The sequence below is a fragment of the Aythya fuligula genome, chromosome 12 (assembly GCF_009819795.1).
Source record: "Aythya fuligula isolate bAytFul2 chromosome 12, bAytFul2.pri, whole genome shotgun sequence".
Lineage (NCBI taxonomy): Eukaryota > Metazoa > Chordata > Aves > Anseriformes > Anatidae > Aythya > Aythya fuligula.
Genome location: NC_045570.1, coordinates 2,497,093 through 2,518,495, shown reverse-complemented (window position 1 = coordinate 2,518,495; position 21,403 = coordinate 2,497,093). Strand labels below are relative to the sequence as shown.

Genomic DNA, 21,403 nt, shown 5'->3' with positions numbered 1-21,403 from the left:
GGCAGCCTTATTCTAAGGACAGTTACTGTATGTTCAGGCATTAGTACTATTGAAAGAGCAAAGTATTCAGTTCTCAGTGGAAGCACAATGAAATGTAATCATTTTTCTTTAGAACGTCACTTGCTTGTCTGTAACTTGAGTTTAAAATCTTGCTAATAGGTGCTTCTGACCATCTGCAGTGACAATAGGTATCTTCAATTGTTTTGGGATGTTAGCTCTTGAACTGTGAAAATTGGTAGAGAGAAGTAATTTGCCAGGAGCACAGAATAACTCTGAACTTTCAGGTGGCAACTTAATAAAAAATGGTTTAAGGAAACTCTTCAGCTCTCCTGAAGTCGTATCTATCTATCTATAGATAGATATAGCTATAGATAATATTTTATTTGGTCAAATTTTACAGACATGTCTAACATGTTGGTTTTAGTGTTATAATTTATTAAAAGAATAGAAAATATGATGGGAAGGAGAGTACTTTGCAAATTAGAGTTGTCCTCTGACAGGACAGAAGGATTTACAAGGGGAGATTGGAGTTCTGAGAAACTTGCTTCAAATGATGCTCAGGTCACAAATGAGGTCTTTGGGGTGGTTTTGCTTAGTGCTTTTGAAATCTTTTTTTTTTTTTTTTTAATGTGAAATCTGCATGGAAGCTACTAGCAGCCCTGTGTCCTTTTTTTGGGTGCTTAGTGTCTTACTGCCTAGCAGGACACAGTGCTTGCCTTTTGTCCTTCAAGATACTAATAATCTTTGAATAAACAGTATAACCAGAAAGCTGTCTTAAACCACAGTTTAATTTAAACCTCTCTGAATTGTTGATCTCGAGCATATGATTCCCTTACATGCACGTACACATTCAGGTATTGCTCATACTGTATTTTGTATCTCTAAGCACTTCTATGCAAGTGTCTTGTTTGAATTAGTGTTTTTAAAGCAAATTTATTGATAGTCTCTATTTCTGGTACTTTTGTTGGTATCGTGGAATGGTCATGGGGAGCAGGAACTAGATTGCTTGCAGGAGAAATTGACCTTGAAGATGTCCTTCAGCTGTTAGAGGGTGCTTGATCTTCAGGACCTGGTCTGCCTCTAGCAGATGTTGGGCTCTCAGTGCCAACTGTTTAACTCCGTAGATTTCCTGTTGTGCCATACTTTTTGCTTATTATGAAAATATAGCAAAACAAATGTTAATGAGTTTAACCAGTACTTTCAGATGCGTCTAAAAGCAGTTGATCCTTCGAAGTATGTACAATACCATCAGTAGTATGTAGGAGGTTTCCTACTTTATGTCAGTATGGATCCTGGTAGATATCCTCTAGCAATTCTAACTAGCATTTTAAGATGTTGCTTTCCCTAGTTGTTTGCCTCGTCCACCTTCTGGAGGTTTCTACTTAAGTAGCAGTGGTGGTAATACAGCTCTAATAAGCAGTAGAAACATTATATTTTTTTTCCCCTTCTTTAGGCTGTCACTTTCAGAACTCACTAATACTTACAAGATTCGAAGTCTGACTGCACCAAAGCTATGTCTGATTAAATATCCTTTCCATTAGGAGGAAGATGTTCAAATTGATCTAACACTGCAATAACATATTGTGTATTTTTAGTAGATATTGTGAATTCATAATGAATAGAAAGAGTCTGTAAATTAACGTACTAAAGAATGTGTTTTTTCTGCTCTTTAGATAGGGTTGTTCACAGCTGCTAGCTGTTGAATTAGATTTGCAATCTAAGTAAAAAACATGAAAATCATTAGCTAAAAGGCAGTGGAAATGGATAAATGTGTGTATGTATTTCTCCAGGGAAGAAGAAGAAAAACACAAACGAAAAACAAACAAAAAAGCTGCTTTCACTGAAGTTGTCTAATTTCAAGTTCAAAACATGATTCTCAAGAATCGCTTGGTATCATCATGCAGCATTCTCCAGGAAAGAGTCAGGTACCCTTTCCTCTTTTCCTCCTGCCCCCGCAAGCTGCTTGTGGTGGTTCTTAGCTTTGCACATAGAACTTGAGCTCCATCTTAAGAAAGTTAGTTTACTGCCTTCAGTCTTCTACTGTGATTTCTATCGTAACTTAGTCTTTAATTCTGTCATCAGGATACTACTTTTAGTGCTGGACAGCATTGAAGGCCATAATACGTTGTTAAGAACAGTGATTGTTCCAGATACTGGGAGTACAAACATAGGCCAGCAATCTTCCAAGTCTCAGAGGGTTTTATTCTGTTTTGGAATAAAGAGCTTTTGAATGTTTTACTGAGTATGTCTTGCTAATAAAGAAAAATCTTCAGACTGAGATCTGAGTTGCTTTATTTGGAGAATTTGTGGAACAGGATATATGTTTGTGTGTACATGCACGTGGGAGCACTAGTAGTGATTAGCTGCATGGCTGGACTCTGTGGAGATAGGAGCTGGGACCCAGACTGAATCTGGATAACAGCAGAGAAATGTTTCATTTTATGTCACTGAATGGAAATGGAGAAGCCTAATTTAGATAAATACTAATAGCTGCATTCTCAAGGATAGTCAGTAACTGTCCTGATCCAGAAGTGTCCTGTGATTACTCATGAATCTAGTTGCTTGTCAATGTATTTTCTTTCATTGTTGCTCGTGCCCATTTTACGAAGCTCTGAGTGTCTCATCCAAAGTATATAGCTTACATTTCTTGGCGCTGACCAGATTATGAATTTGGCAGCTTCTGTGATGTTGCTGACAACATTCACAATGCTGTCTACCGGCATGGAGTTACTTAGCAACTGTGAAGCTCACGTTTACATACAGCTCCTGTGGGTGCACCTACATGTAGTTTGGGGAGGGGGAGGAAAAAGGGTTAGAAGAGTTCAGAATTTGCAAGAGGAAATATACTTTAACAATTTGTATTGTTCAGCAGTTTTGACTTTGAGACTGGTGGCACTTGTGCATAGGAAAATAAATCTTGTGAAATGCTTTGTCTTAAAATCTTTATTAGATTGGTTATACATTGCAAAGACTTCAGGGAAAAAAATGAACAGAAACCTACATCTACCATCTATGTAAATGTCAAAACCATGGCAAACAGCAGGGGATACATCCTTCTTTGAATGTCTGCATTATAAATGCATTTCTGGGAAACAAAAGTATTATTTGAACACTGGAAATCTAAGCAAGTCAGAAAAATGACAGGTATTTTAGACACGTGTGTCGTGCTTATATTAGATAAATGATTTCAGAGATTCAGTCGTTGTTTGCTGCTTGTCAATTTACTACTGTTTTGTTGATCAAGCTGTAGTATCTTAAAGGTTTTTTGACAGCTTGTACTCTTTCTGCCTGCAGTAATCCTAAAAAGCCCTGTGACTTAAAAGGCCCCTGGGAGGCTGTTAGTGTAAATAATTACATTAATCCCAATTTCTGGGATCTCAGGCATGCAGTTCTCATTATTAGCCAGTGTAAGAGCTGCAGCGGAGCTTCCTTATATAGCAAAAGGAAGGAAAGTAATTGCGGCTCATGCCTTACGTGAGGAGGAGGCAGGGACCAGAGTGACTGGGCAGGAAAGCTGCGCCTGGAAAAGAGCAGGACACAGAATGGGTTGGGGAAACAACACAAGTCAGGAAAAGGCAGGGCAGACAAAGAAAGGAAGGTGTGGGTGATGGAGAGGATTTGACTGGAAATTGCATGAGATAGAGGTTAAGCTAGACAGAGCTGGAGAAGGGTAGAATGACAAGAGCTAAGCATCTATGTGTTAAGGCTACTATGGCAGATACATGGAGATCTGTGGGGTCTCATGGGGGAGAAGGTGGTGCATGGGTTTCAGGTCTCCAGAGATGTGAGAAGAAGAGAAGTTTGGGGGAGGAGGGAGAAATGAATGGAGAGGTGCTGTAATAATAGAAGAGAGTAAAATTGGTGCTGCTCAAATTTTTCTGAATTGAGCAGTTCCTTTTTTTTTTTACCTAAAAATTAGGTAGCATGACCAATGAATGCTCCAAAGTGTATCTTTTTTTCTATGTTGTTTGTGTTTTCCCATCTATATCCCAGGTTGTGCATTTATTGGGCTTTTCTCGTGGTTATTAGCTACTGGGAAACCGATTCAGACATGGTGCGAAAGGTGCACGAGATCCCCCACCAGTGGGAGTGGTGTTGGGAGTGTTCATCCCTGTTTTGCAGTATGTTTCTTCATTTTGAATTGGCTCTGAAAAGAAGCTTTTCAAGGACAATCTTGAACTTAATTAATGACACTGTTCTTAAGATGAGTGTCCAACAATTCATACCACTGAAGTTAAAATACATCTAAAATACTTATTTCTGAATTTCAAACTCAAATGTAAAGAATCCTGAAAATCTGTTTTCTGTATATATGTTCCTTACACATACAGTCTTGGTGCATGTGTACTTAATGGGCCTTATTCAGAGGAGTTGTGTTCTTTAGTTAATAGAACATTAAACTTAGAGGTTGCAGTTGCCACCTGTGCTGTGTGGCTGCCTCAGAGAGGTCAAGAGGGTAGGAGAGGGTTGTGTCAATTGAATGAATTCTTCATGAAGTACAGAATAGTGCATGTGCTAAGTGGGAGCTTGATAGAATTTGTCATGCAAGTGGCAGCCTGCATATCACATTTTATTTCTTCCAGGAGTTTCTTGATCTGCACTTCTCACTATTGTAGGTTTTTTTTTTTTTTTTTTTTTTTTTTTTGAGGGCAAGTGGAGGAATTCTTCTGTTTCAGGTTTTTGCAAAAGGCTACCTCTCCACGCTTTGTAGTATTTCCTGTTAGAAACAAGCTGCTGGGCAGTAAATCTGTTATGACCAATGCTTTACAAAGGAGAATAAGGTAAAAATAGAACAATTATTCCTACTTCTTGTTTTTACTGTGCATTCCTTCACTAGTGGACACTAGAAGGCTGCAGGGACTCTCTGCCTCAGCATCTTGAACTTAGTTGTTACTGCCTGTAGGGCTGGCCTGTGTAACAAGGGTTTGTGCTATACAGAAGTAAAAGACACTTTCCCCAAATGTCCCCCATCCTTACAGAGAAGGCTTGAATCTGTTCTCCTCTGGACCTTCTTTGAGATGATTAAAGCTAGGTTTGCTATGCAATATGGTGTGCTTTGCACTATTACCTTTCCATGTTGCCAGGAGAGAAAGATAGTGAGTCACTTTGCCTCCTTAGTTTGATTTTGTGGTGGTTGTAGCTACTTTTCAAGCATTTACTATGTAAGTTGGCTTTCATGAGTTTATACAGCCGTAGACATTATGTCCACCTGCTTTGGTAAATGGAACAAAAGCAGAGTAATGAAAGAATGAAAATCTTCTAGCAGTTGTACTTGTGCTAGTGCTTTGCAGGCTGGATTCACTCTAGTGCAAATCTGTGGGCTAACGAGGTTAAAGCAGAGCTGAAGATAAAGCCCAGAAGATCCTATTCTTTTAAATGAAAGCTGCCTGCCTAAGGCTGTCTCTGCTGGTTTTTTCCTTCTGAAACAGTAAGAGTGAATACTGCGTGTTTAAAAATGGAATATAATTTATGAGCCTTCTAGCCCTAGAGATGAGTCCATGTGTACCTAGGATTTAAAATATAAAATTAATATTAATGAGGTGGGGAGGCTTTCAGACCTGGCCTTTACTACTAATCCATTGCAAGCTGAGCAGCTGTAGAAATGCACTGATGCTGGCACAGACACAACCAGGAGTTGACTGCTCTTAGAAGATGCATCATCAGACAAAACGGTCACAAACTTCTGAATGTGTGTCCTGATCAGATACACAGAGAATATTTCTGATATCAATACCCTGCTGATTTTGTTTGCATTTTCCTGTGAATGGTCCTGTGTGCTGGCATTCAATTCTAGCTCGTTGCATGGATGGAAGAGTAATGAAAGGGTAAGTTGTGGGTAGAGTTTGGAAATCTATTCTGGAAGGGGACTGTGAACCTTTGGGTAGATGTTTTGGGCATAGTCATGGTGAGTTTAACTGGGCAGCATCAGTGTTACTAGTTCCCTGCTCCTGATTAATAATATTGATAAAAAAAAAAAAAGCTTTAAAAGACTGAGGTGGTACAGTAACTCTTAACAGTACAAAGCAAATTCCCTAGGGACTATAACTTCTACGTATTGATTTTTTTTTTTTTTTTTCAGGAAGAAAGATACTGTGTATTAACTGCCACGTTAACAGAAAATTTCAGCTAAGGAGTGTTGTTTAGATTATAAATTCCATGAATGTAGGATGTGTTTGTGGTGCAACGAGTGTCCTCATAATTCACAGAGCCTGAAGCTGGGAGATGAGAGAGGTCACTTTAAAAATGCTGATCCCTTTCATTTTGCACTGTATTTAGTGCAGGAATTGTAGTGTCAGCAACTGGCTAGGGAAGGGAAGTTATTAATACTTAAGTCTCTTAATGTTACCTTTTCTTCCTTTCTTGTTCTTTGCTCTGAGTTGCACTGATCTAGTTGTCAAGCACTTCTGTTTGCTGGAAAGAAGGATTTTTGGAGTGTGAGTGTAGCAGATTCAAAGAGTTGCTCTGAAAGTTAAAGGACTAACCTTGATCTTTATTTCATTTGTTGGTGGTTACTTGCATGATTTTTGTAAAACTTCTGCATTTATTCTATAATACATCTCATGGTGTCTACAAAGCCTATACTAGAATACCTGTATTTGAACTGAGTACACTCCTTGTCTCTAGCTCTTAGTATTTTATCGGGTGAGAGACCAAACTGTTTTTCCTTGTGTGTAAAATCCACTAGCCTTTTCTCTAGTATCAAAGAAAATGTAGCCCTGTGTCCATTGCCTATTTTCTGGCCATGTCAGTACACTTAGTTTTGTGAAAATGGGACTGTTTGCTTATTGTGGATGGAATATTTTGTAGCTGCTGCTGTTTTGTTGCTTTTGATACCTTTCTGAAAGCACAGTCATAAGATATGAAACGACAATGGAGATGAAAAAAGATAATTTTTTTTTTTCAAAAGATGAAATAGAGAAAAAGCAAAGCTAGTAAAGCTTATCATAATAATTATATTCTTAGTTATAATTAATAAAAATACTGCAGGAAGGTGTTGTTTTATCCTACAGTTCCGTATTTAGATCTGCTAATGGAAGGTTGCAGGCTGAGCATTGCTTGTTCCGGACCACTTGCCAAATTTCCTAAAGGATTCTCTTTGTCATGCAAGCTTTCCTCCATGGCGTGCCACTTACATGCTGTACATGCCTCTGCTGCCATGTTAAGTAATATCACCTCTTGATAAAATCTGGAGTAACGACATGATTATTTGTGCCATTGGAAAAAGTTATAAAAACACTTTTGTTTTTCCCCTGGACATAGACATCTCTGGACTCATGTATTAAAGCTGTACACCTTTTGAATAGCTGTAGTTCCATATCCGAGGAATACTGCTCTAAGTGCTTCCATAAACCCTGTAACAGTCTCGCCATATCCAGGCACAATATCTCAGCAGCATTACTCATTACTGCATGGAAGTCCTAACTTTTTCTTGTACCACTAGCCAGCTGGTGTGTCCTAACATTTTGGGGCAGTTTTGACCTAGAATTCTTAGGTTGGTTCTGCCTTGTAAAAGTGGGGAACAGTAATAATAGATTCTAAAGCTCTAAAAACATTCTGGAAGCTAGGAAGGGTTCAACTCGGTCTTACAGGTGAAAAAGGCAAAGCACAGAGCTCAAGTTAAAATTTATTCAGGAGTCTGGCAGTGGAAATGGGCCTCAGATTTCTGGAGGTTTAAGGCTGGTGTCTCAGGCAGCCTCAGGTTGCCTGTGTCTCATACCAGCATGTCAGGCTACTAACTTTTTGGTAGAACTATCTCACCTCTGTGGGCTGCAGTCAAATTATCCTGTACCCCAGGCAACCCCTGGCCTTTTCACTTGTTGTTGAATGGCCTAATAAACATTCCTTGTCTGGCAGTTTAAAAAAAAAAAAAAGTTTCAGCACATTAAGCATGGCCATCTCATCTCTGGCTTTTGCCCTGTGAGTTACTCAATCATCCTAATTCACTTTTTTTTTTTTTTCTGTATTTATTTATTTTTTTTAACAGCATATTGGTCAGCTTGCTATACAACCCCAAGTGGAAATGAAGCACTTGTTTTTGCTGTGAGAAGGGTAGCCAGATCTATACCCACCCTTCTGGACCTGACATCTCTTAGGTCGTAATGATAAAGGTACAGTATCTTCTCTCCATTGCTTGCCTGTTTATTTTAGAGGAGAACTGATGTGCACTCACCCTGTGGTAAAACAAAATTTTATTATGATTTAGTCAGGGAAGGCTTGGCCCATGCTAAGCACAGATATTTCTGGGCTTGCTTGTCCATCGGTGCAAAAGTCACTGGTCCTTTGTGAGTAGCTGTGCTTGTGTACCAGTGCCTGATGTGAATTAGGTTAATGGGAGATCACTTGGAAGTAGTAATAAAACAGAGCTAATTTTACTGCAGCTTGTTGACAGTGGGAAATGCAGGCACAGCACAGATGAAAACTGTAAGCAGGCTTACTCTTACATCTCTAGAACTTACTTTCCTTCTTAGATCATTCAGTATCTTGGTATCTATTGTCTTTGTATATTTGTACTCCACTGACATAATTTTATAGCTGAGACCAGTATTAAAAGAAAAAAAAAAAAGTATATTTTACCCTAGGCAAAATAAAAAGCAATCAATTAGGTAAGGACTAAATGCATGAGGAGCAATGTTCAGGTGTGTTATGGCTGCTTATTAATCTGACGTTGAGTAGAAAAATTTTAAAAGGATATTCTAAATTTACGGGATCACAGACGTCGTGCCTACATGGACTTCAAGGCAATGTACACTTGTGTGAGCACGTTGTTTGGCCATAAGGTATTTTACAAACTGAAGTGAATGGCTCTGCATGTAATGTCAGACTGTAGAAATGCTGCCTGAAGTCATAAACAGCTATCTGAATTCTAATAGAGGATGAATATGTGTCCTCTTTTGTCCATTTGTTTGTTCCCTTTGTTCCTATGGTATAGCTTAAGAAATGTGAAATGAAAGAAATACTCATATGTATAATCATGTTATTAAAGCAAATGATGTATTACTGAACAAATGGAAAGCAGTCAGATAACTCCTGTCGCTGCTTAGCTGAAACATTCTTTCTGTAAGTTACCACTATAGCTAAGTTAGACTGGGCAAAATGGACTTAAGGAACAGACGAATGCAAAGCGGGGACTCTTCAGTGACTTCAGGAGATTTGGCTGTCATCTGCTGTTATGTTGTTTCCGTGCCTTACAGTAGCTCTTATCAGTAATTCAGGAAGTGAGCTGCTGGGATGCAGATAGAACTTAGTGCTGCTGATAAGGAAGTGAAATGATTGAAATGCCTGGTGTAGTGTTAGATAAGATGAAATGCCTAGTTTATCACAGAAGCAGAATTCTAGCAAGATCTAGGGAGGCTGTGCAGCTTTATTCAAGCCTAAAAGGCTTTAGGGTACATGGGAGACCACCACACAAGCCAAAAAAGATGGGAACTTTGTATCAAGAATCTTCTCTGCACAGATCCCTTCGTTTAAGCATGGGAGGATTTTGTGTTTCTGATTATGTAAAGAGATTTACGGTAAGAGTTTTGTTGTGACCTCGGTTTGAAAGTGAAAATTTACTGGATGGGACAATATTGGTTTCTGTGCTGTTTGTAAAGTGCTGTGTCTATTTGATATGCGTGGCCAAATTGTACAGTCTGTCTGCTTGCAAACCACCTGCTGATGTCAAGGAGGTACCTCTGAAATGCCGAGTGTAGGCTTTGCCTTAGTAAATAAATTTATTTTTGTGAGAGTCTTGACACATTAAACTTGTGTTCCAAGCGGTATATTTGTAGAGTAGGGTGCCAGACTGCCATTCAAATTACGTGAAGGTCAGTTGTTACAGCTTTTTGCTGTAGTTATCATATGCCTCGGAGTTGCAAGACAATGAATCTGTCAGGCAGGCTCATGCTGAGACAGTTTCATGAGGAGCCAAATTCTGCATCAAGCCACTTAACCTGTGGTAAAAGCAGTGCAGGCAGCTTGAACACCATGTGCTCAGTAACTCAGTAATGTGTATTCTGTGGTACTATGTAAAAGTTTTGATATCAGAACCCTACTGGGCAAGGATCTGAGGAAATTAAGTAAAAGTGTGTCTGTGTCCAGAAAGTTACTACTGACCAACAGACTACAAAACAAGAAGAGAGATGACATTCTGGTGGAACAGGATATAGGGATCTACTTTTCCACTATTGTAACCTATCCATCAGTGTTTTAAGGCTATCTGTGGAGTTAGGTTTCAGTTGCTATAGTGGCAGGGAGTCTGGGGAAAACACAATTTGTTTTCTTCAGTTTGCCTGCATATTTATCTTCTTTTTTTTTTTTTTTTTTTTTTTTTTTTACTGGCTGAGAATTACCATTACCATCCAGATAGAAGCAAAAAATGAATTTATTCAACCTTAAAAAGTATGCCATGTATATATAATAATTTTCAAGTAAAGTTTAAAATAAATTAAAAAAATAAATAAATTTCAAGGGTTGTTTTGCATGGGAAACTATCAGATATTTTTTGCTTTGTAAAGACTACTTTCAAAAATTTGAAGAAGGGATTGTCTCATATCTTGCTTAATGATAGCTCTAGTGGACTTTCTTAAAGAGTTTGTATTTGTTATCGTATTAGTTCCTTAAAGAGCCAATGAAGTAAATGAACTAAATAAATACTAATAAACAAAGTTCTGGTACAGCTAGAGAAAATGACAAAATTTCTACAAATCTCAACAGGTACAATTTTGTTGCAAAGCCACAGATTAATTTACTGTTACATAGTGGATCTTATATGCCCAACACTAGAATATTATTTTTTGATATAAGGTTAAAAACAGAGCAGCTCAGAAGGCTGCTCAGAATACATCATATGGAAGGAGCTGCATGATGTTCTTGTCTATTTATGGCAACATCACATAAAAAAAAACATTTAGTCTATTGATTTAATGGAACGTACTAATGAACTGTTCATCATGTTGAACAGATAATGCTGTGTTTGGGAATGACGTCAAACCAAAATGTCAGAGATATCTAGATCAGCAGGTGCACATAATGGACTTCAGTATAGGAGAGATGACTGTTTACTGGATCTTTAATTTTCTTTACATGGTGTTCTGGTTACTAGAGGATAATAACAATGCCAAGGAGTGCCCTTATTTAAAAATAAAAATCCCTCTCTTAGGTTCCTATAAAGAACGTTATTAGCTAGGACCACCGAGCGTAGTACCTGATGTTTGCTGTACCACAATGGTCAGATGGAAATGTGATAGAAAGAATAACTGAGGCTCTGGATTGCACAAGGCCTGAAACAGTTGTGCAAACTGCCTTTGGGAGAACTTTCTGAAAGTACATCAGCAGCCAAAGCACCCTCAAGTCCGGCAAAATGGTTTGTGATGGGCTTGGGGGCTGTTCTGGGTAAAGCTGCCCCTTGTGTAGCTGGCCACAAACACTTCATTCACCTGCTTCCAGTGCAGCCTGACATAACGTTGTGCTCGTGGGTTTTGCTTTTCAAACACTTAATCCAGTGCGATGTAAAATTGTGCTCGAGGTGATCATACTTAAGTCAACTGTGAAGGGCAGACAAGTAGCTGTGGGATCGGTATTATTGCCTCTTAACTTGGAAAAATGAGTGGAGGAGTGAAGGAAAAACTCAGATATATTCTTGCAGCAGTTGTTAGTTGTTACATTGATGAAGTTGAAAACAATTATTATAAATTAGTAAGTTAGTATAGCTCTGTGTGCATTTTTGTGGCAATTTTTCAAACTTGTAAAAAAAATCTTTGAAAAAAATCTTCCAAAGTAGGAAGGGAACAAAAAACAACATCAAACAGTGCAGTTCAGTGATTTCCATCTTCTCTAACGAAATCACATGTTGCTGGCGAAGCAGAGACTTTTGAGGGATCTGATTGAAAGGCAGTGAAATTTGAAGTCAGTAAGAATAATTGTACCAGTTTCAGTGTGCTTTAGAACAAACTCTGGATAATGCAAGGCCTTCCTATGAAAAGTTGGCTGCCTAGAAGTAACCCTTTCTTAGGCAACAGAGATGAGAGAGAGAGGGGTCTATCTTCCTACTTTAGCAGGAAGAATTTGCTTTTGCTGGTTTTATTTCTGTGGGCCTTATTGCACAACCGAGGCTACCCTTCTGTGTTTCATTGCATTCCTACTGACTTAAAATTACTTGTGCCTGAGCAAACTACTGTAGACACAGTAGCTTTTGGTAGGTATAAAAGGTGCCTTAGGGCTCTCTGTTGAGCTCACATTAATAGTGAGAAAGCATCTTGTAAATGAGAGCCAGTTTGCTTCTCAAATCCAAGGGTAGCTTTGATGGCAGATCATTTGAATCAGCAGGCTTTGCAAGGAACTGTCAGCATTTTATGTAAAATTACTGAAATTCAGGGAGAGCAGAATCACAGCAGGACTTCTCTGGTTTACAGAGAGCTCTTTGTTGAAGAAGGAGGAGTGAGAATCATTACCACAATACCAGGGAAACATTGCCAATGACCAGCCTTCTATCCAGGCTGATAAAATATTTTATTACCTGTTTGGATAAGAAAAAAAATAGTTGGCAAGAAAATGAGACAGCTTCTTAATGCTGTTTCTGTGGTAACAGTTCTGGTGGTGAGAATGAGCTTGGGGTCAATTGAATAAATGTGAGCAGGCAACAGGTGCTCTCTTGGTCTCTTGAGAGGAAAGCAACCTGGAGGAAGAACTTAAAGGTTCTTGTTAAGCCATGTGGGCAAATGGTAAACAGTATTATCTAGAAATCTTGTCACTTTGATGTTAGTGAAATGTCATAATTGATCTGTTCAGCTATCTGCTGTCAGCTGCTTGACAGAGATGCATTAAAATAATAAACATGATCTCGGATTCATTAACCTGTCCATAGCTGTGCCACTGCCTATGAGCGTTTTACTTAGACTCCTTTTATTTTCCTTTTAAAAAGGAATAAAAAAAGGAAGAAGGCAGGATTGGCGAGAGTGTTTCTGAATTTACTGTGTTAACAGTTTTGTCATTAAATGTACAGAAAAAGGAAAAAGACATTTATATAATGAGTATTATAGCTTAGTTGATGTGATACCACCATAAAGTTGAACTCTTGTACACTGAGCAATATTTAAATTTATTACGCCAGGGTCACTTGGGGAGACTGATAGTGTTTTATAGACACTTTTACTGTGCAAGTGGATTTCAACCAACAGCTGACGTGAGTAATGTGTTAAATGTCAGGTTCTTGGCCTTCTAAAGCAGGTGTGGGCCAGTTCCGAGTTCACCACCAAACATGGCAGATGGAGATCTTTTGTCTGATCTCAGCAGGAAACCCAACTATTGGACCAGGCAGACTTAGCCAGACTGTATGGCATATTTTGATTTTGGAAGTTATTCCTCTAAATTAAAGCTGAAGCCTATTTCAGGGCTTGCCATATGTCATGAGAATTGGTATCTTGCTGTACCATTTCTCTGTGGATGTGCTTTATTATATTTATGTGTCTTGGAAGCACACTGCTTGTGAGAAATTACTCACTGGTGTAGGGCTTAATTTTTTAAAAGTTTAAGTACCCTGAAGCTTAGCTCTTCATTTGCTGGGTGGAAAATTGCATGTTTATAAGCTGCAGCAACTACATGTAAATTAAGTAGATTTTCAGCATAACTTGAAAAAGTTGCCAGCTGATTGCTGAATATGTAAAGGATATTTATTAGTATTTTTTTTGCCTGAGTAGCATTTAGCAAATGTAGCCAGATTTTGAGGTTGTCTTCTGTCTTTTGCTTTTTGTAAAGTCCTAGCATTTACCACCTTTAGTTCTTTGTCTCCTTAGAATTCTGTTGCATTGCAACCATTGCAAACTTCTCCCAAAGTCCACACGTTCTCTATAAAGCTTTGGCTTTGTTTAGGCCTTAAAAAGCTTTTCTTTTTCCCTTTTACCTGTGTATTTTCAGTCACTTCCAGTTTTACTGTGTTGCTGGAAGCAGTGCAATAATCTAATGAGATGATCTGTTGGAGCAGCTGGTTTTAACCTCTGTGACATTTCTTGTTTGGGACATAAGCCTCTGGTATCACTTTAGTACATGCTGTAGATTTTTGTTTTCCCCCTTTGCTTCATCTCTTTTCCTACGGCTTATCTTTTTTTTTTTTCATTCCTTTGGGTGAGAGCTAGCAAGGAGTGATCAGAACTGAGCTGCCGTATCCTGGATTCTTAAACCATCCCTTGTGTTGAATGTTAATGTTTCTCTTGTTTGGCATCAGTCTTTCACAACTGGGAGTGTGTGTGGGGCTGAAGCCAAAGTGGAATAAACTCTCATTTCCCTCTTGAGAATAGAAGACTCTTTGGCACCATCAGTTGAAGGTCGCTTGCAGTTCTGGTTCTCCAGCATCTGTGTTTCTTTTTTCTGGCACTCCCGAGATAGTTGATAGCTTGGAGATATTTTAAAGGTATCCTACAGGTTCATTTCAGTTCAACTCTTCATGGAATGGAGTCAGTTGCCTACACAGTCCGGATCACACTGCTCATTTTTTTTGTTATCTGGAAAGAAACAAGCAGAAATCAACAGGAGACCAATTATAATAAGAAACTTTATTCTAAATTTAGATCCAGACTGTGATGGACTCATGTGGCTCACCAGTTTGTTTAGCCAATGACAGCATGGGGTGACTGAGCAGAGCTCTGCCATGCACCAAGGTCCTGTGGGAGTCCCTGGTATTCATTACTCACCTAACAATTCATGCTCCTTGGATGTAATTTGGGAGGTACTGGAGATGAAGCAGCATATGTACTAAGTGCAAAATTTCATTATAAGCAATAGGTCCTCACAAAGAAAAAGTGAGTTTAATAGGCTAATGCATTTCTTACAGTAACTGCACTTTTCTGTGCAATGTAAGGGTGGGTACACAGTGATCTGCAACGGGCTTTTTCTTTTAGTATTGAAAGACTTGAGAGTGTCTCTCTTCAGCATTAGTCATTTCTTAAACTTAGTAACCTTCCTTGGATTTTGACTGCAGAAAAAAGTATCACCTCGTAATCATGTAAAACTGAACATGAATTTTAAGCATGGTCCTGAATGGAAAGCAGGTGGCTCTAGAATCTAGTTTATTTGTAGGAGAGAAAAAGAGAGGAAGAAAAAACAATTCCTGTAGCTTACACAGTAGAGTTCTATTTTGTTCTGAAAACTTGCATATCAGCTACTGCCCCATAACACTTGTTTCTCTCCTCTCAGTTTCTTTCAACATAGTAAAAATGCAATTTCACTTATTAGCTGGGACCTGATATAATGCTGACAAATGTTACGTTGTGAGTTTGTGCAGCCCAGCAATTAGTTCTCTTCTGCTCCTAAATATCTTGTGATAAAGCTTTAGATGTAGAGTAGTATTAGGAAGGGGATAATCTCCACAATCTGCTGATGGGGTATCATAAAACTTGTGCCATACTATCCCAGACCACTGTGAAAGTACCACTGACAATATCTTTCGGATTAAAAGTGATATGGTATGAAATGGCCAACTCCCGTCAATTTTCACAGGCCAAGTTTTCTTCTGAAGTAATTTCTTGGTATTCAGACCAATATATATTGACAGTAATAAACAATCGAAGTCTTAGAGCTCTTTGTGTCATTTGCAAAACTGGTTAGTGGCCTCTAAACATTGCAGAAGTGCCAGATTACCTCTAAGCACGTTCTGGCTTTAAGTAGTCTTACCGCAATGTTTTTCTTGTGCAGATAAACACGTTCTCTCACAGAAATGGCAAGGACTTAACACCTTGAGAGGGTAATTTTAATGCTGATACTACTGACTCTGCAGTGTGCAGAAGGATTTTAAATTCTAGAATGTCTTATACAGAAAAGTCACTGTAAGAATTACAACTTCTTCCCATACACCCTTTCTGAAAAGTGAGGAAGGGCTTGGAGGCAAAGGGATGCTTCGTATTACAAAACCTGTGGCTTTGATGTGGTTCACACCAGGTCTCTTGCTGCTCTGATATTTCCCCGGTGCTTTTCCCCCTTGCTCTACACACGTGCAACAGTGAAAAGGCATTTCTCACTTTTTTCACTTTTTTTTAGTAATTTTCAAAAATCACGATCATAATTTTTGTTGGAGACACGCTAATGTAATTCAGAAGTGAAAGCAAGTCAGAAACAAATCTGTGAAATCAGACCTATGATTTCATAATTTTGTTGCAAACAGTTGGACACTTGCTCTGATTTTTCACTTGGTTCACTTTCAGAGCCTGGGAGAAAGATTTAATTTTAGAAGTTTCAGTTGACAAAGACATGCTGGTGCTAGATACGCATTTCAGATCCTTGTCATTGTACTCTATTTTTAAATTCAAGTAACAGCCAACCTAGTGAGTACAGCTTGTGTCTATGTTGCATGTTCTGCCTCTGTGTTGGAAAGCTGAACTCTTCCAAGCCTTAGCACGAGGCCACCAAATTTACTTTTCTATTTGCTCTGTTTAATGAGGAGAAATGCTCTAGCAAGTTCTTTTCACAGAACTAAAACTGGTCATGAAAAGTGTTTCTCCCTACAGAGGTCTGCTCAGGCATTGGTGATTGCTAAGATGCTCGCCTATCAACAGCCACTTGAGAAAGAATTTTAAATGGTCTTGTGACGTCAAGGAGGCCCAAGAAAATTTAGTCTGGTGCCAAATTACCTCCGTCATTGAAAGCATGCAGTAAGAAATAGATAACACAGAAATAAATCTTTCGTGCAATAGCTATCTAATGATACGCTCTGCTGACTCCAATAAGTGAGGTTGTCTGGAATAGGAATAGCAAAAGAAGATGAACTTTCAGACCCTCATTTTCTAATTTATGATTAATGAAAAGCCAGCCTAATCTATCTGACATCCTGCTGTCTGGACAGAATGTCTGCGGGTTGCTTGGATGTTGCAGAGGGAAATGCCCTGACCAAGTTACAGCCTACGAAGGTGAACAGCTTAAGTACGATGGATAAAAAATTGAGTCTCTTGAACGAAAAGATGGACAAACTGTTGCATTTCCAAGAAGACCTGACAGGCAAACTGCAGCGAGTTAACAAAGGTATTGATGATGTAGAAAAAGGCATTAACAAGCTAACGGTATCACGAGCAGCTCCTGATGAGCCAGATGAAATGAAAAAAGGACTAAAGCTATTGGACAGTCCTCACCAGCCTGATATCCAGAGCATATGCTCAGAAGTGTTGAAATTGATGAAAACAGCCCAGCTAGATGCCTTGAAGCATAAGGAGAGGCTGGCAAAGATAGAGAAGAGGTTTGATACACTGGATAAAGTGATTAATTTTGTGGGAGAAGTATTGAGAAATTCTAAAGTAGTGGATTTTATTCTCAAGGGCATTGTGCCCTGGAAGAAGGGAAGTCCACTGGAAATCCTTGTCGAGGTTGGTTTTGTTTTACTGTTCTTAATACCTTTCTTTGTGCTGTAGCAGGGCTCTCCTGATGATTTCTTGTATAACACGTGTAATTCCCATTTTCCCTGTAGTGTTGCTATTACAGGTTACTGCCATGACCTTTGAATTGCAAGCCTCTTGAGACAGAGACCTAGGCTTAAAATGTGTCTTGCAGGCTTACGTCTGAAGTGCCCCAAGTGTGCCAGGCAATCCTATAACAAGTAAGAGGAGCAGACTGCTACTGTAAAAGAAGATTCAGCTTCTAACGGTGCTTGAAGATCAGCAATGTCATTCAAATAAGCGGCTTAACTGAGGTTCCTGTGAAAGTATGACTAATATACTGGAAAGCGTTTGCTGAAGGAAGAAGCTTCTATTTTCTTGATTGACCATGAATTCCAAAAACAACACCAGTTAGTAAAACTTACGCTGACTTCTGTTCACATGACTGAGCAGCCTGGGCATCTAAGTTGTCTTATAACTCTGTCTTTATGATGGACCTGTGACTTCATGAACTCTACTGACATTGTGCACTCCTTAAATCAAATAGTTCATGGGTTTCACAAGAGCAGCTTGCATCAGTTTGTACTTATCAACTCCAACACATTTTTTAATATAGTGAGGAAGCAACAGTCAAGACTGGTATAGTTGATATGGTATTTTGGAATTGATTAACCTTGCTTTTTAAAAGTTACAAATGCTTGGAATTAGTTTTGGCCAACGAGAGTTTTGAGCCTTCCCAGTGGCTTGTATCCTAGGCAAAAATAAAAATAAAAAAAATAATGTGGAGAGGGACTCCATGAATTGGAATATGTTTGTTCATTCCAAGAAATCTTCTGCACACCTGCACAGAGGTGTTAATTACAGTAAGGACATTTCTAGCATGAATGCAAATGTCCATTCCTATCTTGATCAGAATGTTTCTGCCAGATCTGTGAAATGTTTTGGTAGATGTTACACCTAAACTCCTATAAAAAAAGGACAATGTTAGATGCTAGCTTACCTTGTGGGGCTTCCTGAGAGCTCTTTTGGTCTCACTAAGCATCAGAGGCTGACAAGTAAGCTAGACTCCACAGAGACAGAAGAATTTATAAGGAGTTTTCATTAATGCCAAGACCAGATAGAGATGATACTTGTACTTGAACTCTTCCAGTTCTACAAATTTTTGGAAAAAAAAAATAAAAAATAAGTTTGCTTTATGTTGGGTAAAGCTGCTGTTACAATTTGCTGCCTGCAGTCACTGTGTAAGGCCTAGAGACAGACAGGGTGCTTTGTGGGGCTTATACCTTGAACTGAGCTGACAGTGCAGTGTGTTAATGGGCAGGTGATGCTGAATGTAGAGATGATTTTGTTACCAAATTGTTATTTTCCAAGTGAAAAAAAAACATTAAGGAGGGATATAGATAAAGGTAGGGAGAGGGATGCTGGTGGAGAATTTCAGGTGGCCTTCTTGCATGCTGTCAGGATTAGGTATCAGATATCCACTATGTGCTGCTTCAGTAGTGTTTGCAGAAGAGGAGGTCTGAGGAGGTCAGAACTTGATCCAAGCTTCATGGGTAGGGGGACTGAGACTGAGAGGTGAAATGGCCTTCTCTCTCAGTGACCTGATGGACCAGGAGGGGGTGGCGGCCTCTGTCCCAGGCTCTAACCACTGCCTCGCTTGTAGAACAGGCTGTGGATTGGGCAAGCAGACTTGCAGGGCTAACTCCTCCTTTGCTAAATGACTATCGTTATTCTCCTTCTTTGCTTCTGTTTTTTTTTCTTTTTTTTTTTTTTTTCTTCTGAACACTTTTTGAAATTGGAGCATAAGATTAGTTATAAGACCTTAAGATATATTTGTACTTTGATCACAGGCTGCTGAGTAGTCTATGATATTTGACCTAGGTTTCAATTAGAGAGGTAGTGTACATACGTGACCTAGCGGGGGTAATGTGGAGCAAAGCGTGGGTGAATTTGGAAATACATGAGCTTGTGCTGAGTTACATGCTAACTTTGGTGGTCCCGTTTTTTCAGCCTGTTTTGTGGCGTGTCCAAAATGTTCAGTTGCACTGGGGTTGCATTCAAAAATAATTTATTTGCTTGTTGCTGTTCTCCAACCTTTGCTGTTTTGTAACAGCATGCAGCTTATCGCAGAGCTGGCTTTGCACAAGGTTACTAAGTATGGGGATGGGAGTGGGGAGGTTATGTTTTCATTTTTGGGTGAAGCTGTTTGCTGATGGTATGACAGCATTCCAGGGATGCCATAGGAGTGTTTATGGAAGACATTTTCTGGGTTGGAGTCAAATTAATAAAAGACTGTGAACTGAGCTTTGTAGGATCCAAGCCACTTTTTTAATTAAAAAAAAAAAAAAAAAAAAAGGAAAAAGGATAGGGGGGAAAATAAAAGGGAAAACCAACAGCAACAACAAAACGGCATTATATTGTTGCTTATCCAAGGCTTTCTTTGCACATAGGATTTTGCAAGAATAATGTTACCCCTGGTCATTGTTGCAGGTTTGCTTAGAGCTGTAATAAAAATGGTAATGGTATTTTAATATTTTGGGGTATTTTGTTTGTTTATTTATTTATTTATTTATTTATTATTATTATTTTTTGGTGGTGGGGGGGAAGGGATGGAAGAGTGTTCTGTTGTGGAATCTATAAGGTTGGAGCATGAAAAGCTTAATCCATAACTGTTTTTACTAACAAGTGAAGGGTCCGATTTGTAGTAGACTTCTAATCAATTATCTGCAGAAAAAAATGAGGCATTGTTTATTTCCTTATATAAATGAAGATAAGAGGCTGCTCATTACTAGATTTTAATTATATGTCAGCCAAGAAATAGAAATATGCCTTTTATTAATAGCCTTTTTAGAAATAGCCTTCTTAGAATTAGCCTTTTTAGAAATACGCCTTTTCTTATTTTTGTAACGTTTTTTGCTAAATATTTGTTATTTATTTTTAATTATATTACAAATGTATTTCTGTTTAAAGTGTTTAGTGATGCTGTTAAAAAAAAATAACCCTCCTCTGTGCTGTGTTAATTAGAGGATTATGTTTGCTTAAAATAAATCTGTGCTGCTAAAATAAAATAAGATTGCTTTTAATCATAACAGAGGTGACATATAATGTCAAGTACGTATACAAGAGTTGCAATAAAGCCAAGGGTTCTTTGTCTGTATCACCTCTATTGTAGTTCAAATCATGAATCTTTAGATGTTTTGAGACAAATATATTACTGTATCTATAAAGATATTGCTTGTGTTTCAGTCACCAGTCAACAAGTGACAGAAATACAATGCAATTTCCTCTTCTAATACTTCTTATGCTTTGTATATCCTGTTTTTTTAATCAGCGTGAATACAGATTACATGAGGTAAAATCTCTTACAGTTAAAATTTTGGAAAGCAGAGATCTAATGTATTATTCTGTGTCGTCATGTTTTAGAAGTATTGCCTTTTTGCAAAAGCAGGGAGAGACTCAAGAAAGTGGAAAGGAAATACAATAGTACCTAAACATTCAGAAGGTCAGAGGTGTCAGCGTCTATTTTACAGGGTCTCAGTACCTACAGAGTTAGAGGAACCTAGTGGGAAATAAGCATCTTGACTATAACTGTTATTTTTGTGTTCCGCTGTTGTTTTTAGGCCAAAGATAAGCCTGAAGAGAGTGGTGCAAAACCTAAGCATGGGCTTAGTAACAGAGGAACTCAAACTGAAAGCAAAAAGCCTTTGGAAGGTATGTGGCACTCTGGGCATGCTACTGTCTTTGACTCTAGAATGTGCAGCAGACAAACTGAAAACTAATAGCCTGCTGTTTCCCACTACCTGAATTACTCAAATGTGACTGAGTAACTTCATCCACCAGTATTGGGATTACATTTTATGTAAGAACATCTGTCCCCCAGATTGAACCCCACAAAAACCTAAAACAAAAAGCAGCATCTTTGCTTGGCTACAGTTTCTTTGTTTTCATGTAACAGTGATCTGATTTAAGAGAGCAGTACTTGTGAGACACCATGAAGGTGGTGGCAATATCGCACAGCAAACCTAAACCATACAACTGGCCCAACCCTCTCCCTCTCTGAAACAGGGACA

General features: G+C 38.6%; 1 protein-coding gene across 1 annotated transcript in view; it reads left to right on the top strand.

Moving 5' to 3' along the window:
* Positions 1-1,846: 1,846 nt before the first annotated feature.
* The window catches only part of MYLK3 (myosin light chain kinase 3), a 34,439-nt gene continuing 14,882 nt past the window's right edge, over positions 1,847-21,403 (top strand). Inside the window, exons 1-3 of the mRNA XM_032195347.1 lie at positions 1,847-1,925; positions 7,985-8,108; positions 20,954-21,044. Coding sequence (XP_032051238.1) covers positions 8,100-8,108; positions 20,954-21,044 — 100 coding nt within the window. The 5' untranslated portion in view covers positions 1,847-1,925; positions 7,985-8,099. The remainder of the gene's footprint in view (positions 1,926-7,984; positions 8,109-20,953; positions 21,045-21,403) is intronic.